General features: G+C 40.5%; 1 protein-coding gene across 2 annotated transcripts in view; it reads left to right on the forward strand.

Moving 5' to 3' along the window:
- Nucleotides 1-14664, forward strand: part of LOC136857400 (ecto-NOX disulfide-thiol exchanger 2) — a 152677-nt gene that overhangs the window by 96833 nt on the left and 41180 nt on the right. For both annotated transcript variants that reach the window (XM_067136038.2, XM_067136039.2), the window contains exon 9: nucleotides 13260-13397. In XM_067136038.2, the coding sequence (XP_066992139.1) occupies nucleotides 13260-13397 (138 nt within the window). The remainder of the gene's footprint in view (nucleotides 1-13259; nucleotides 13398-14664) is intronic.

The following is a 14664-nucleotide window of genomic DNA, read 5'->3' on the forward strand; positions in this document are numbered from 1 at the left end:
CCACTTACGCTGCTTAATAGTGTTCTGTAGCTCTTTTTAATTTTTTATGATCCACAGTTCATTCATAATTTCGCATTTCAAATGAGTCTTTTCTTCTCTGATAACTCTGTTAGAATCTGTGCTTCAACTCAACAATAAGACAGGATGCATACAGCATTTTAGGATGCGTAGTTTTGTGGTGGGAACCTGGTCTCTACAGCACAGCATTGGTTCTCATTTTAATGAAAGTGAATTTCGCCATTTCTTTTTGGGATTTGAATTCAGCGTCATGGTCTTGTGTGTGTGTTGAGTCAGCTTTGCAGAGAGTTGAAGCGGTTAACTATTTTCATTTCATAGTTTCCCACCATCAGCATAGTATTTCCTTGCAGCATATCACCATGAACTGGATCTATTTAATATTCAACTCTAAGCCATAAGTCTGGCAACTCTTATTCAGTCACCTAACCATTGCAGGTCTTCTTGATTGTTGGTCAGCAGAACTATACGTATAATCTGTGTACTGGCTGTTGTTTTGGTACTGCCCACTGCCAGATCTATCAGGGCTCCTATGAAGATTTCTTGTGAGCAAATGTTAAACAGAATGGAGGGAAGCACACAACCTTGCCCCACACCTCTGTGAATTTCCACTTGCTCGGTCAGTTTGTCTTGACCCTTACTTGTGCGCACTGATTCCAGTAGAGATTCACGATAACTCGGATGTTTTCATCCTCTCCAGTTCTACTGTGAACATCTGGTATTGACAATGATCAAAAGCAAATTCTCAGCAAATGCCCTGAATTAGTTCTATTATATCTAATATAATAATTAAGCCTCCGTGGCTCAGGCTGCACCGTGTCAGCCTCTCACCACTAGGTTCCATAGTTTGAATCCTGGTCACTTCATGTGAGATTTGTGCTGGTCAAAGCAGAGGCAGGACATGTTTTTCTCAGAGTACTCCGGTTTACCCTGTCATCTTTCAATCCAGCAACACTCTCCAGTATCATTTCATTTTATCTGTAATTCATTAATCATTGCCCCAGAAGAGTGCGACAGGCTTCGGCAGTTGGCACAATTCCTATCCTCGCCGCAAGATGGGGGCTTCATTCATTCCATCCCTGACCCGGTCACTGACTGGGAAACAGGTTGTAGGTTTTCATTTTGAATATAATAATTAGTTTCCTTGCACTGATGTTTATTAATTTCATTGCCTGTTTTTTTTGTACAGTGCTGTGGTGTAGTTCAGGCATTTATTTAGACGTTTCTGAGTACGACATAAGGACCCTTGGTGCTTTCCTGATGGGGGGGAATGTTCTTGTGCTCTTACACATGTTATCAAAAGCAGTTGACTGAGAAGGACCTGTGTGATGCAAAAGAAGCAACAGTGAAGATGCTACAAGAAAATTAGTTAGCATGTATTTATGTAGGTGACTCTCTTGTTTTTAACTTGAAATAATAATGTTGATATTGTCTGAAATTGTCCGACTCGTTGGCTGAATGGTCAGCGTACTGGCCTTCGGTTCAGAGGGTTGCGGGTTCAATTCCCAGTCGGATTGGGGATTTTAACCACTTTGATTAATTCTTCTGGCTCGGGGACTGGGTATAAGTGTCCGTCCCAATGCTCTCTTCATCATATTCAGACAACATACCACACTACCAACCACCACAGAAACATGCAATAGTGCTTACATCCCTTCATATAGAGGTGGTGTCAGGAAGGGCATCCAGCTGTAAAACAGGGCCAAGTCCACACGTGCGACACAGTTCACACCCGCGACCCCACAAAGGGCTAAAAGGCAAGACTGCTGCTCGGCCAACTTCCTCAACCATATCGCTGCACTCCCCTCATTTCAGACAGCTCCATTGTTCATCTCATAATCGCTTAAGTGCGGCCAGTATCCAGTATTCGGAAGATAGTTGGTTCGAACCCCGCTGTCGACAGCCCTGAAGATGGTTTTTCATGGTTTCCCATTTTCACACCAGGCACATGCTGGGGCTGTAACTTAATTAAGGCCATGGCCGCTTCCTTCCCACTCCTAGCCCTTTCCTGTACCATCGTTGCCATAAGACAATGAGCGTGTCAGTGCGACGTAAAACAACTTGTGTTCGTCTCGTGAGGCTGAGCCCTCGGTCAAGAATTAGTCTTTGGAGGAGAGGGAATCAAACCTGGGATCTTGTCTCTGCTAATAGCTCCTGGCCGTTTAGAAGAGTGCATTTTGCAGTAAAGCGTGTGGTCATGATGTGAATAAGTTAAATAAAATTAAAAATAAGATCTGTCTTCAGCCTGGAAGCTGGTTGAATTCACAAGTAATACCACCAAAGGTTAGGTGGTTACTGGGGAAACCACAAAAACTGATGGCGGCACTGTAATGAGACATGCAAGTCGTTGTGATGAGTGAAGCAGTTGCAGTTGCTTTTGCAATTGTATTTAGATGCACTAGTCATGTTCTAAATGCCATTACTGGGCAGATTTCATACTGTCACAGATACGTGCATCAAGATACAGTAGTAGGCAGTAAGTAAAATCTAGCTTAGATTGTATTGGAGAATCACATTGCTTGTTTTCTTGAGACTTCAGCTTCGTATAAGCAGTGCTTAGAAATGGAGGCTCTGATAGTATCCACTTGGTTTGAGGAGTGTCATAATTTTTGATCACAGGTGGAAGGTTTTACAACCAAACAAGAGAAATTGTTAAATACATTTTACCTATTTGAAGGAAGCATGGAAAGTGAGAAGGTTGCAGTTGATCCCAGGTAAGGTAAGAATCTCTTATTTAGTTATCTGTTCTTGTTACATTGTTGCAGCAGTGAGGTAAGTCGTGAAGATAGTACAATAAAGTGTCTGCATCACTGAAAATTAGTGCAGTAGCAGTGATGTGGACACCCCTGGATGAGGGCCTGGCATCTGCTCTCCCAACTGTATGTTATGTACTGTAGCTCCCAGAGGAAGGTGGGTAGAGAACCTGTACAAGTGCTACCTGGAGGTTGGAAGACTCCTGGAACAAGTGATGTGGATGCTTCCTTTCCTTCATAGTCCTTTTTGAAGTTGATACTGGTACCATGGAAAAAGCCTCACCTGTCTGCAGCAGAGAGATTTCTGGTTGTTTAACGTGGACTTTTGGTCTCCCCCATCCTTTCCTTGGCTTGACCATACTTCATTGGATTGGAGTGAGGCCATACTTCTACTTTTAACCAAACACCATTTGAGCAAAACATTTATTTTAGCAGTGATCACTGTCATTTACTGATTGAAAGCAGACTATTATTACTGTAGGAGTGGTGATTTTTCACAATAACAATACTGTGCAAAATGCTTATAAATTATTTCATGACTAGTAAACCATTTTGAAAATAAGATAAAATTGCAAAATGAGTATTCTTTAAATAAAACCTTATTTTTGTATTTTGTTTTTCTTCTGGAAATTTTAAACTGGGCAGTTGGTGCTGTTGCTGTTGACTGTTAAATATCCAGGGCTTGCCCAAGCAGCTCTGCAATGTATTTTTAGTCTTATCAAGATTGTAGATGCTGAAATATATTTCAGTAAATGCACGTTAATTGTTAGAGATAGAACACAAATGACACAAAATATTCAGAAATGTTCTGTTCTGATTTTTGCATCAGTATAATTTTGATTTTTTAATGTTATATTTTAGCCTATATCAATTTAAAATGTATAATTTTATTAAATTCATGAATTTTTATCATTAGCTGTATATAAATGCAATTTTGATTTTGCAGTTTTATCAAAAGCCAGAATGAAATCAAATTCTATGTTCTCATTCAAAATGCTTTAAGATATAAAATGCTACTAAATACAATACTACATGTACAAACCTAAATGCTAAAAGTCATCACCTTTAACAATATTTGTTTTCTATTTTTCGAACAGAATTTCAGAAGTTCACATGTCCATTCATTAACACTAGGACCGCCGGAACATGCTGTATACCTAGAACCGCCGATGCGGTCATTTTGACCGCTGTATTCTAATTATTATTTTTATGCTCAGTACGTATAGTAACTCATTATCATTGTTTCAAATATGTAATACTAAATTTATAAAACATAAATTATGGGATCTAACACAGAAAAGATTCAAAATATTTAATAGTTTTGCAAATGTGATATTTTCCTAATTTATTACAAACACAAAAACGTTTCTGTAAAACACACTTATCTAAAAAACCAACATTGTTTTTACTTCAAATTCTATTAGTATAAACGGTAAAAATAGTTATTACTCATTATCAGAAAATAGAATTACTGTAACATTCCATTTAGTACAATTTATGACCTGAAACTTGTTTGCCAAATCCACGTACCACAACATATTTGTCTCCTTCTTTTCCTTTAGTGTATTTGCACACGCTGATGCAATCCTGCGTCTTTAGAAGCAGGAACTACATACCACGACCTTAGTTATGTCCTTTGAGCAAGAACCACGCACTCGCTGTTTGCAATTTCTGCAGGTAAAACTTGTCTTATTCCTGCATTTCCTCATTTGGCATTGCCTAGTCTGTACATTTCCTTCCACAGGCTTCCTAAATTCGGGTTCTGTATCCACAGACTTAAGTTTCGATCCCATGTACCCCACACGAAGCTCCACTGCTAGTTTCAGGATGTCATTTCGGCGACTGATCTTCTTCCCTGTCAGTGTTTGAAATTGATCTAGGAGTTGAAATGAAATGGTGTATGGCTTTTAGTGCCGGGATGTGTCCGTGGACACATGATGAAGACGACACATATACCCAGTTCCCGTGCCAGGGTAATTAACCAATTTCGGTTAAAATTCCCGACCCAGCCAGGAATCGAACCCGGGACCCCTGTGACTAAAGGCCAGCATGCTAACCTTTTAGCCATGGAGCCAGACATCCAGGAGTTGATAGCTGCCAAGTCAAGAATATTATGAAATACGATCGTACATGAACAGGCCATCTTCGTGTAAGGGATCGAATAGTATATTTTCTTCCCATTTGATCTACCATGTCCACGTCATATTTTGTATTGTAGTAGAAGTCTTCTGTTTCGGGAATCCTTTTGGGATTCGCTTGAAGTTCAACTTCTGAGTGCTAAGTACTGTATAGAAGGACGTTCTTGTTTCGTTTTCCTTGATAAACAGTAAGTGTGTCATTGGAATGTTTCAGGAGAGTTGAGTCGTAAAGACTAGCTTTCATAGCCTTCACAGCTTTAGGAATTTCTCTCCTTGATCGTCTAATGGTTCCAACAATATTTGAACTATTACTTTTCAACTTCTTACCAAGTTTCACTGTTGCATGAAAAGTTATCTGTAGTCACTTTTCGCCCCGTGTTTTGAAAAGGCTCCACTAACTTCATTACTACACTTTCGGGTAGAGCCTCGTCACGTGGTCTGAGATCGTCTTTTCCTAGGTAAGGAAACCCATTGCACGGAAACTTTGAGTCATCGTCCACAAGCAGCCAAAATGTAATTCCAGTTTTATCTGGTTTGTTGGGTATGTACTGTAAAAAGCTACTCATCAGCAGGCAGATTTTCACCTGGAATATAAGACAATTGACAATTTTCAATGAATTTGTTCCATACTTTTGATACTAATGCAAATTTATCAGTTTTCAAACGTTCTAATCTTGTAATTCTGACGTCGAAACGCAAAAATCTTTGTATTTCTCGACAAAATTCCTCCCCGTTGTTTCACTGAAGAATGGTGGCCCCTACTTTTTAGACCAGAGTTCATTAGGTATAGTGCTACTAGCTCCAAGTACACCACGAGCATACACTAAGCCAATGAATGCCTCCAGTTTTCTAAACTTACACTCCACAATTTATCTCCTAATACGCGTTTTGCTTCAGTTTTCGTAGAGTGTTTGATGTGTTTCAATATAGATTCATCAATAAAAAGACGCCATGCACACGCTACACTGTCGTCAGCAACATACCGCTTTGAGTATGGAGTAGGTCCTGGATTTTCTTTCAAGATGTTGTGACAAGCCATCCTGCCAGGTGTAGTCTTCACAAACTCTCCTACAGTCCACTACGTGATGCCATCTGTACCTAGTAACATATTACTTGGTCCTGGGAGGCTTGTGTTGATGCGTCACTTCTTTCTTCCAGCTTTTCCTATCGCATTTTCTACTGCTGTAATAGAACAATCGAAACCTTTCAGTTCTCGGCCTACACCAGGCATAATTGCAGTCTAATTGCTGAATTTCAGTACCAAGGTTGTAATGTTGACATCAAAATAACGTATATCATTAGGGAATTGTGACAGCGGAAGAATGTTCGCTACTCTCAGAGGAGAGTGACCCATTAGCCACCTTTAGAAAAATGAATAAAGAAGAGAATGAACAATGGCCGTAGATATACTATCAGAGTTTCATAGTTGTGCTTACATTATTGCAGGGAGAATAATTATAAACAAATGTTATCTCAAACAGAGGAATAAGCACATGTTCTAATAGATTTTATTATGATAATCAATACAGCGGTCAAAATGACCGCTCCGGCGGTTCTTGGTATACTCGTTACCTACGTCCTAACCAATGACGCAAAATTAATTACATTTAATACGGATGATTCTGACCGGTAATCAGGAAAAGTCACTGAAGCTCTTTGCAATACGACAGAAAATGTGGTCAATATAAGGCTTTGAAAAAGTGTAGCGGTCATTTTGACCGCTCCGGCGGTTCTAGTGTTAAGCATTCGTCAGTACCGGTATGAAATACACGTTTCAACCTTAGTATAGGAACATGCTTTATGTTATCCAGCAATACGAATTTCTTCTTCTTTTATGACCACATAGGATCACATTAGTCAGTCCGTCGTTCAGGTCTCTTTGAAGGGATTGTTCGGGCTTTGCGGTCCTCCCAGTACTTCTTCAGACGCTCCGATCTTCGTGCCCTTTCCTCAGTTGAAAATATGCGTGTTGTTGGTTGTTTTGTGTAAGAGTTAACCGGAGGTTATCTTATGTGTGGTGTCTTCTGTTGTAAGGCCTATTTCCTTCAGATCCTCTCTTACTTTTCTGATCCATTTACATCCTGTTGTGGTATTTTTTGAGACGAGATTGTCACCTCGGGATGAGGACACGAGTTTACTTTATGTCTTTCATTTCTTACTCTCATGCAACAAGAAATACTGAAGTATACACATACGGGAGATATTGACAGTACTTCCACATTTTACGACTTATATGTAGCAATACGAGCGTTTTTTACTATCGTGCAACTTATTTCTTTAGATCATCCAGCACTATCCATTGCTGTCTACTGCTAGCCACATTAGATTCTGCAAAAGTATACTATATAGTCCCTTGCAAATTAATATCAGAATTCGACAACAACAAAAAACTCTACACATGTGAGAATTTTTCTTCACATTGTCTATTACATACCTTTAATCTTTATTAATAAGTAATATATCCTCATTTCAGTTTTATAAGTTGCATTACACTATTTGGCATAGATTCCATGACATTTTAGCACATTAAGATTACCATCGTGATACCACACTGCATATTCGCGACACTTGTCGTTTTCTAGAACATCTTGCCAATCTTCCCAGTCACCATTGAGCTAATTTCACTACAATAATAACAAAGATAATGTCAGAAATGGTTCACCTTTTCAATACTATATTACTTAATGTTTACAGTACATTTTTTAGTCGAGGAAGTAGTTTCGGCCTTGACTGGCCATCATAAGCCGTAATACAAATCTGTACAAACACATCTAATAACTAAAACAAGTGAACAAACAAACACAAATGATGTTAAAAGATATTCTCATCTCACTATACACCAACATCCCACATGCTGATGGTCTTAGAGCAATAAATACCTCCTTGAACACAAGACAACTCGGTACCCTGTCCGTTATCTCCTTCCTCATCTGTCTTGCGCAAAACATCCTTAACCACAACTTTTCAACTTTAGGAGGCAGTCATTCCACCAGATTTATTGTACCACTGTGAGCCTCCTATGTCACTCTTTTCTTGGGAGAACTCAAGATGATTTCCTCACTGCTGAGCTCCGATGGAAGTTCATTGATAACATCTTTCCTCTGCGACACCACAAAGCAAACTTACTTGACTCATTCCTGAACTACCTCAATTCTAATTATATTGTCAGTTTTATTTGACAGATCTTCTCCACTTCTCTCAATTTCCTTTACATTGACCTCCAACCTATGGACACATCAAACGCACCAACTTCTCTTTTCCTGGCCTTTCCCCATTTACCTGGGGTCGGCACATTGTATGTATTTAGACCAGTTTTACGGCTGGGTGCCTTTCCTGATGCCAGTCTCATTTAGAAGGATGAATTCATTATTGTGTGTGGTGGTTAGTAGTGTGGTATGTTGTATGTAAATTAAAATATGTATTAACACAAACACCCAGTCCTAGAGCTATGAGAATTGACTATACAGAGTTCAAATCCTCGAGGCAATCAGATCAAACCCAGGATCCTCTGAACCGAAGGGCCCTTTACTGGCCATTCACACATCAAACCCACTAATGTCAGCAGTATCTCCACTATGACAGTTTTCACCCATATGACATGAAACGGCCACTACCATTCAGCCGTGCCATCCGGGACGTACGGATTTGTTCAACCACCAAAGCATATGCCTCGTTTTGATGACCACCTGAGGAAGGCCTGTACTGCTAGGGGTTACCCGCACCCATTTGGTTGAACAGCTAGATTTCCCAAGCTGTGAGCTCTGTCCGAGACTGGTATCCTTTTTAACCACTTTTCATCCTGGCTCCACAAAAACTCAATCACATTTTAGAACAAGCATTCCATCTTTTTGTTACGGCCCCTATAGGATCGTGGATAGCCTAGTCATGGCTTGGGTCTACCTCTTCTCCTCTCACAACCTCTTTACCCTCTTCTGTCCTTCTCTCTTCTTGTTCTTCCTCTCACATTTTGAGTATCTCTTCCCTTGTCTTCCTTACTGGTGCTTCTCTATCTTTTCCCTGTACTCTTCTCTGTTGTTGAGTTCCGGCATGTTTGTGTGTACTCATTTTCCCTGGTTTCCTTTCCTTTCACCTTGTTCTGTTTCTCAGCCCAGTCCTTCCTGAGTTCAACAATCCTCTCAGTTCCCTTTACTCTCATCCTGCCCGTTTTTCCCCATACTCTTCTGGTCATTCTGTCCGTGCCCTCAAGTTAGATTTCTTTCAAGATTATCTGCATATTCTACTACGGTTTGTCCCGTGATCTTAGCCCCACCTTTTATTCTTCTCTCATCCTCATCCCACACCCATTATGTTCTTCCAAAAAGCCCCCACAGTCACATTCTGGTGTCCGCCAAACATTCTGACTCACCGTGAACCATACAGTCCCTCCGCCCTTTCTCCTATGAACACAACCGCTGCATATACCCAGCATCCTAACAGTTGTTCTTAAAATTTCAGGGGCCTAGAACAGCCATTTGTACCGTATATATATTTTTTAGCAGGATTTGGTTGAGGGACAAGTTACATTCTATGTGCAAATAGGTTTTGCTTGCAGTTCACAGCACCCACACAGGGTCAGTCGGATATACTGTAGTTTGTTACCATTTCTCGTAGTCATGTCTGCTGACTGACTTGTAAGGAACAAGATAATTAAGGTAACGCTCATAAACAATTATTCACAATGTTGTTAGAAAGGACTGATGACAGACTAATTTTCTATCCATTGCACCTCCAGGTATCACATCCTCTTGTCTTTAGGCTATTGTAATATAATCAAGTTCTCATATGGGTATAATTGATTTATTGAAATGATGTTTGAATAATGTCTCTCACAACTTGTTAAAAGTGCACTGTTGTTCTCCCCTGAGTCAAACCAGCATACGAGGAGAGACCACGATCAGGTAGGTGATGACTTGAGGTCTGGACCACACTCGAGATCAACAGCCAGGTCACAGGTTACAAAATTACGTTAAATTATCACAAAACAAGGACACACCGTGTCATTTGTTAAATGTTATTAAGGATTTGACCTTTTTGGAACTGTTTTATGTGAATGTTGCTGTGAGATGTAGCTCATTCAAAATATTTTATATAGAAACTTTTGTCTGCATTTTTTCTCCTGCCTGGGGCTTTTATACAAATCCTTAGACACTTTATAAGTGACACGCAACTTAGAGCTAGACACTGAACTTTCAGAAGAGTAGCTTAGTGTTGCTACACTTTTAATTAATAAGAACAAGTAAATTGGTCTATGCTATACTCAAAAATTATTACTTTGCACGTGTAGCACAAGCTGTTGCTTTCCAGCACTCATCAGTGGTTAAGATCGTGTCTTCTCGTGTATAGTGTGAATGTGCTTGAAACACACTCGGTCAGCATTTGATACAAAGTTTGTGCGTTTGTGCACAGCAAAATATTACTCTAATTAGTTGCTAATTGAAGAACTCGGTGCAAAGTCCAAGTTGTAAAAGTGAAGATTTTATTTCTTGGTTTAGTTTACTCCTCTTACTTTGTGTACTCCGGATGGAGCGATCATGTTTCTTCCCATGTGCCAAACTTGCTGTGAAACTATGTATTGTAGCGTAGCAAGACCATAAGAAAGTCTTTTCATTTTCCTTTGCCTTTTGGTGATGAAATTCTTCACTTTTTCACTTATGCAGTAGTATTTTAATCTTCAAATTATACAAATAATAGCATTCTGTACTCCTGTGATCTGATTCTGCAAATGGTCACATGTCTGTTCTTGGCAAAATAAATCAAATTACACAAATGCATTTTTTTGACAAATATTTCAGGAAAAAAATTGTACTCCTTCACAACACTGATTATGTTAAAGTAAAACTTGTATGTCACAGCTGCGGGAATCTCTTGTTGTTATGCTGTCTTGGTCAAAGAAGATTCACAACTGTGTAAAGAACCATACTGCTCCGAGAGCGATCTCCAGTCATGTGTCAGCTGAAAGAGTGAAATAAACCCCAGCTGCTCGTGTTCCATTATAGCTAAGCACCAAATCAGTGGAGCAGTCTTATTCTTGACCAGGCTCTTCAATTTGTAGTCTTCAAAAACTGCATATTTTGACTTTGTCCTCTTCAGCTCTAATAACGAATTTGAGAAATGATCAAACTGAGTGTAAGGTGTAAATACATTATAATTTCAATGCCTCATAGTGCTTGCAGAGGCTGAAAATACTGCGAATGATCAAAAATTTGAGTTATAGAAAAATCTGCATACTACTTTGGCTCCATAAACATTTAGCTATACCATTATTTACTTCCTAGTCCGACTCGTTGGCTGAATGGTCAGCGTACTGGCCTTCGGTTCAGAGGGTCCCGGGTTCGATTCCCGGCCGGGTCGGGGATTTTAATCGCTTCTGATTAATTCTTCCGGCTCGGGGACTGGGTGTATATGTCCGTCCCAACACTCTCCTCATCATATTCAGACAACACACTACACTACCAACCACCACAGAAACACGCAATAGTGCTTACATCCCTCCATAGAGGGTTGGCGTCAGGAAGGGCATCCGGCCGTAAAACAGGGCCAAATCCACATGTGCGACGTAGTTCGCAGCACCCGCGACCCCACAGGTGTGGGAAAAAGCGGCAGGAAAAGAAGAAGAAGAAGATTGTTTACTTCCTAATTTTTGTTTCCAATACCACAGCTTTATTCTACATCTACACTTTTAAAATCATATGGTATCATTTTAAAATCGGCATACATTTCTTCTCTATGGTGGTGACAGACCTGCTATTCTGAGCAGGAATCAAGTAATCCAGCAGAGTATTGCTCGACATAGATATCACCATTGCCCTGTACTCTAAAACAGGTTGCAAAGTAGCCTAACATAGGATTTTAAGCTGCTGTGACATGCGGTTAGTGAAACACACTCCGACTGAAATTTAGAGCATGCTTATTCTTGTACAGCATGCCCTAGAAGTCCCCGTACCCCTAGTTTCATACCTTTCGTATTATAGTGGAGTACTTACATATAAAAGCTATGAATCCAGGGAATCTGTATGTGCACCACCATGCCTTACACAGAGTTCTATCCATCTCCAAGTCCTCATTGACATCTTGCGGAGCATCTCAGGAGTTCTGGAACAAAAGGCTTCCTCCACACTTTGGCGCAATTCTTCATTAGTCGTGTACCGACGTTGAGCCACATGGGACTTGATTATTCCCAATAATGAGATGTCTGGCGTGGCAAGGTCCGAGTTTTGTGGTGGCCATTTCAATGGGGCTGGAGATGTTGGTGAGCCACGGCCAATCCAGCGGCCTTGAAATTGTTCATCAAGGAACTCGCCCACCTGAATAGCAGAATGTGCTGGAGCCCCATCCTGCTGTAACCACACATGACCCATGATTCCCTTGTCTTGAAGCTGAGGTATTAACCAAGATTGTAACGTATGCAAATAAGATTTTCCATTCACATACCCATCAAAAAAATACGGTCCGCACAAGTGACGTGATGATATCCCAGCCCATACCATATCATGAGGGGGGGTTCCTTTCCAACTCTTGCACATAATGAGGATTTTCCTTAGACCAGAAAACCACATTCCTCCTATGTGAACTGCGATATATCGCATGTTCATCTGAAAATAACACTTGAGCGAGACACAGCAGTTGGGAATTGTGCTAACAGAGCACAGCAGGCTGAAACTCGTTGCTCCATGTCATTGTCAGATAATTCATTCACATGCATCGGCCTAAATCCTTTCATTTTCAAATATCTTTTAATGTGGTCGTGCATTGTTGACTCAGTACTTGAAGTTCAGCTGCTCTTTTGCGAATGGATTTCAGTGGAGACTGCTCAATTGATTGAGCGACGACAGCACACGTTTGAAACTAGGGGTACGGGGACTTCTCGGACACCCTGTATAAGTTGATGTACCTTGTACAGGAACTAGGTTTGTAGGGGATAAGCAAAATGTTCTGCATATCTTCGAGTTACAGAAAAGTATTTTACATCTGGACTTGATATATCCTTCTAGGTACCGAAGAATTTGAACAGTAAAACTTACATTACACCTAAAATATATGATTCCATTGGGAAACAAAAATTCCTTTGAGATATTGCACATTCATGTTGTAGATGTATGAGTTAAGAAAGTTAGACTGTGCATGTTGTTTATTGAATCTGAGTGTGCTGATGAACATGGATATATTGATAACAGTGAAATAGGCTCTTTTGTATGCGGGGAAAAGCCAGATCGTTTTGATGTGAAATGAAGCTTGGTGGTTGGAAGGCACGCACTATACACGAGTTGATATGGTACTACCATTGAGAGAGGTGTTGGGGACATTAAACTTGCTTTGATCATGCAAAAGTTAGATGGCTGGTTCATGTGTGCAGGAGATTAAGACCGTCCAGCTAGAAGAAGTCCTCAACGAACGTGCTGACGAGGAGATGGAAGTGTCCGATACGGAGGAGGACTACGGAGGTCATAAGAAGCGAAGTCGCTCCGACTTGGATGACAAGAACAGTCTCAAGGTCAGTGCTTAAGTTAAGATGCTAATATTTATTTAATAAGTCAAGTGCAAATCATATTATGCAGTATTACACAGTTTGAGAATACACCTTTTAAGAGATGTATCGGTCCACCTTTTCAATACTAATTGATATCCACTAAATGTTATTGGAATTCAGTCATATTAAATTATGTAGTACATGTTTCATGTGGTTCATGGTGTGGGTTACTGTAGTCACGTCCTAGTTCGTGAACTATGGGCAACGGCTGAGTGGCCTAGTAAGTGGTCCTGAGAGTCGGGATACCAGTTGCTATGGAATGGGAGTGGGCATCTCGGACATATTCTGAATCATGGCCCTCCTTGTGCTCAGGCGGCTAGGACTATACAGTTCACCGGTGGTCCATAACCCATTAGAGGAGAGATCCTCGCTTGGACTATGTGCAAGTAGGGTAGCATCCTGCTTCATGAATTTACCGAGCTCAGAACATTTTAAGTAGGCTTCGGACCTATGGGAGTAACGGAGTCTCACTCCCATTTGACAGGCGAGGGACTCCTTTGAAACAACTTGGTGAACGAAATGGAATTCGATGGGGAGCTATCAATATTAATGGGACTTACGGAAGAAAGTAGAACTGGCTGAGTCAGCTAAGAGGATGAATCTGGATGTGCTAGGAGTAAGTGATGTTCGGGTAATGGGAGATAACGAGAAAGAGATAGGAGATTATAAAGTGTACTTGACGGGTGTTAGAAAGGGAAGGGCATAGTCTGGGGTAGGGCTGTTTATCAGGAATACCATTGCACGCAACATAGTTTCTGTTAGGCACATAAATAAGCGAATGATGTGAGTAGATTTGTCAGTTGGAGGAATTAGGACTAGAATTGTCTCCGTGTATTCACCATGTGAGGGTCCAGATGAGGATGAAGTTGACAAGTTTTATGAAGCATTGAGTGACATCGTGGTCAGGGTCAACAGCAAGGATAGAATACTGCTAATGGGCGATTTCAATGCGAGAGTTGGGAATAGAACTGAAGGATACGAAAGGGTGATTGGTAAATGTGGGGAAGATATGGAAGCTGATGGGAATGGGAAGCGTTTGTTGGACTTTTGTGCTAATATGAGTTTAGCAGTTACGAATACATTCTTCAAGCATAAGGCTATTCACCGCTACACATGGGAGGCTAGGGGTACCAGATCCATAATAGACTATATCTTAACAGACTTTGAATTCAGGAAATCTGTTAGGAATGTACAAGTTTTCCGGGGATTTTTTGATGATACAGACCACTAT

The sequence above is a fragment of the Anabrus simplex genome, chromosome 1 (assembly GCF_040414725.1).
Source record: "Anabrus simplex isolate iqAnaSimp1 chromosome 1, ASM4041472v1, whole genome shotgun sequence".
Classification (NCBI taxonomy): domain Eukaryota; kingdom Metazoa; phylum Arthropoda; class Insecta; order Orthoptera; family Tettigoniidae; genus Anabrus; species Anabrus simplex.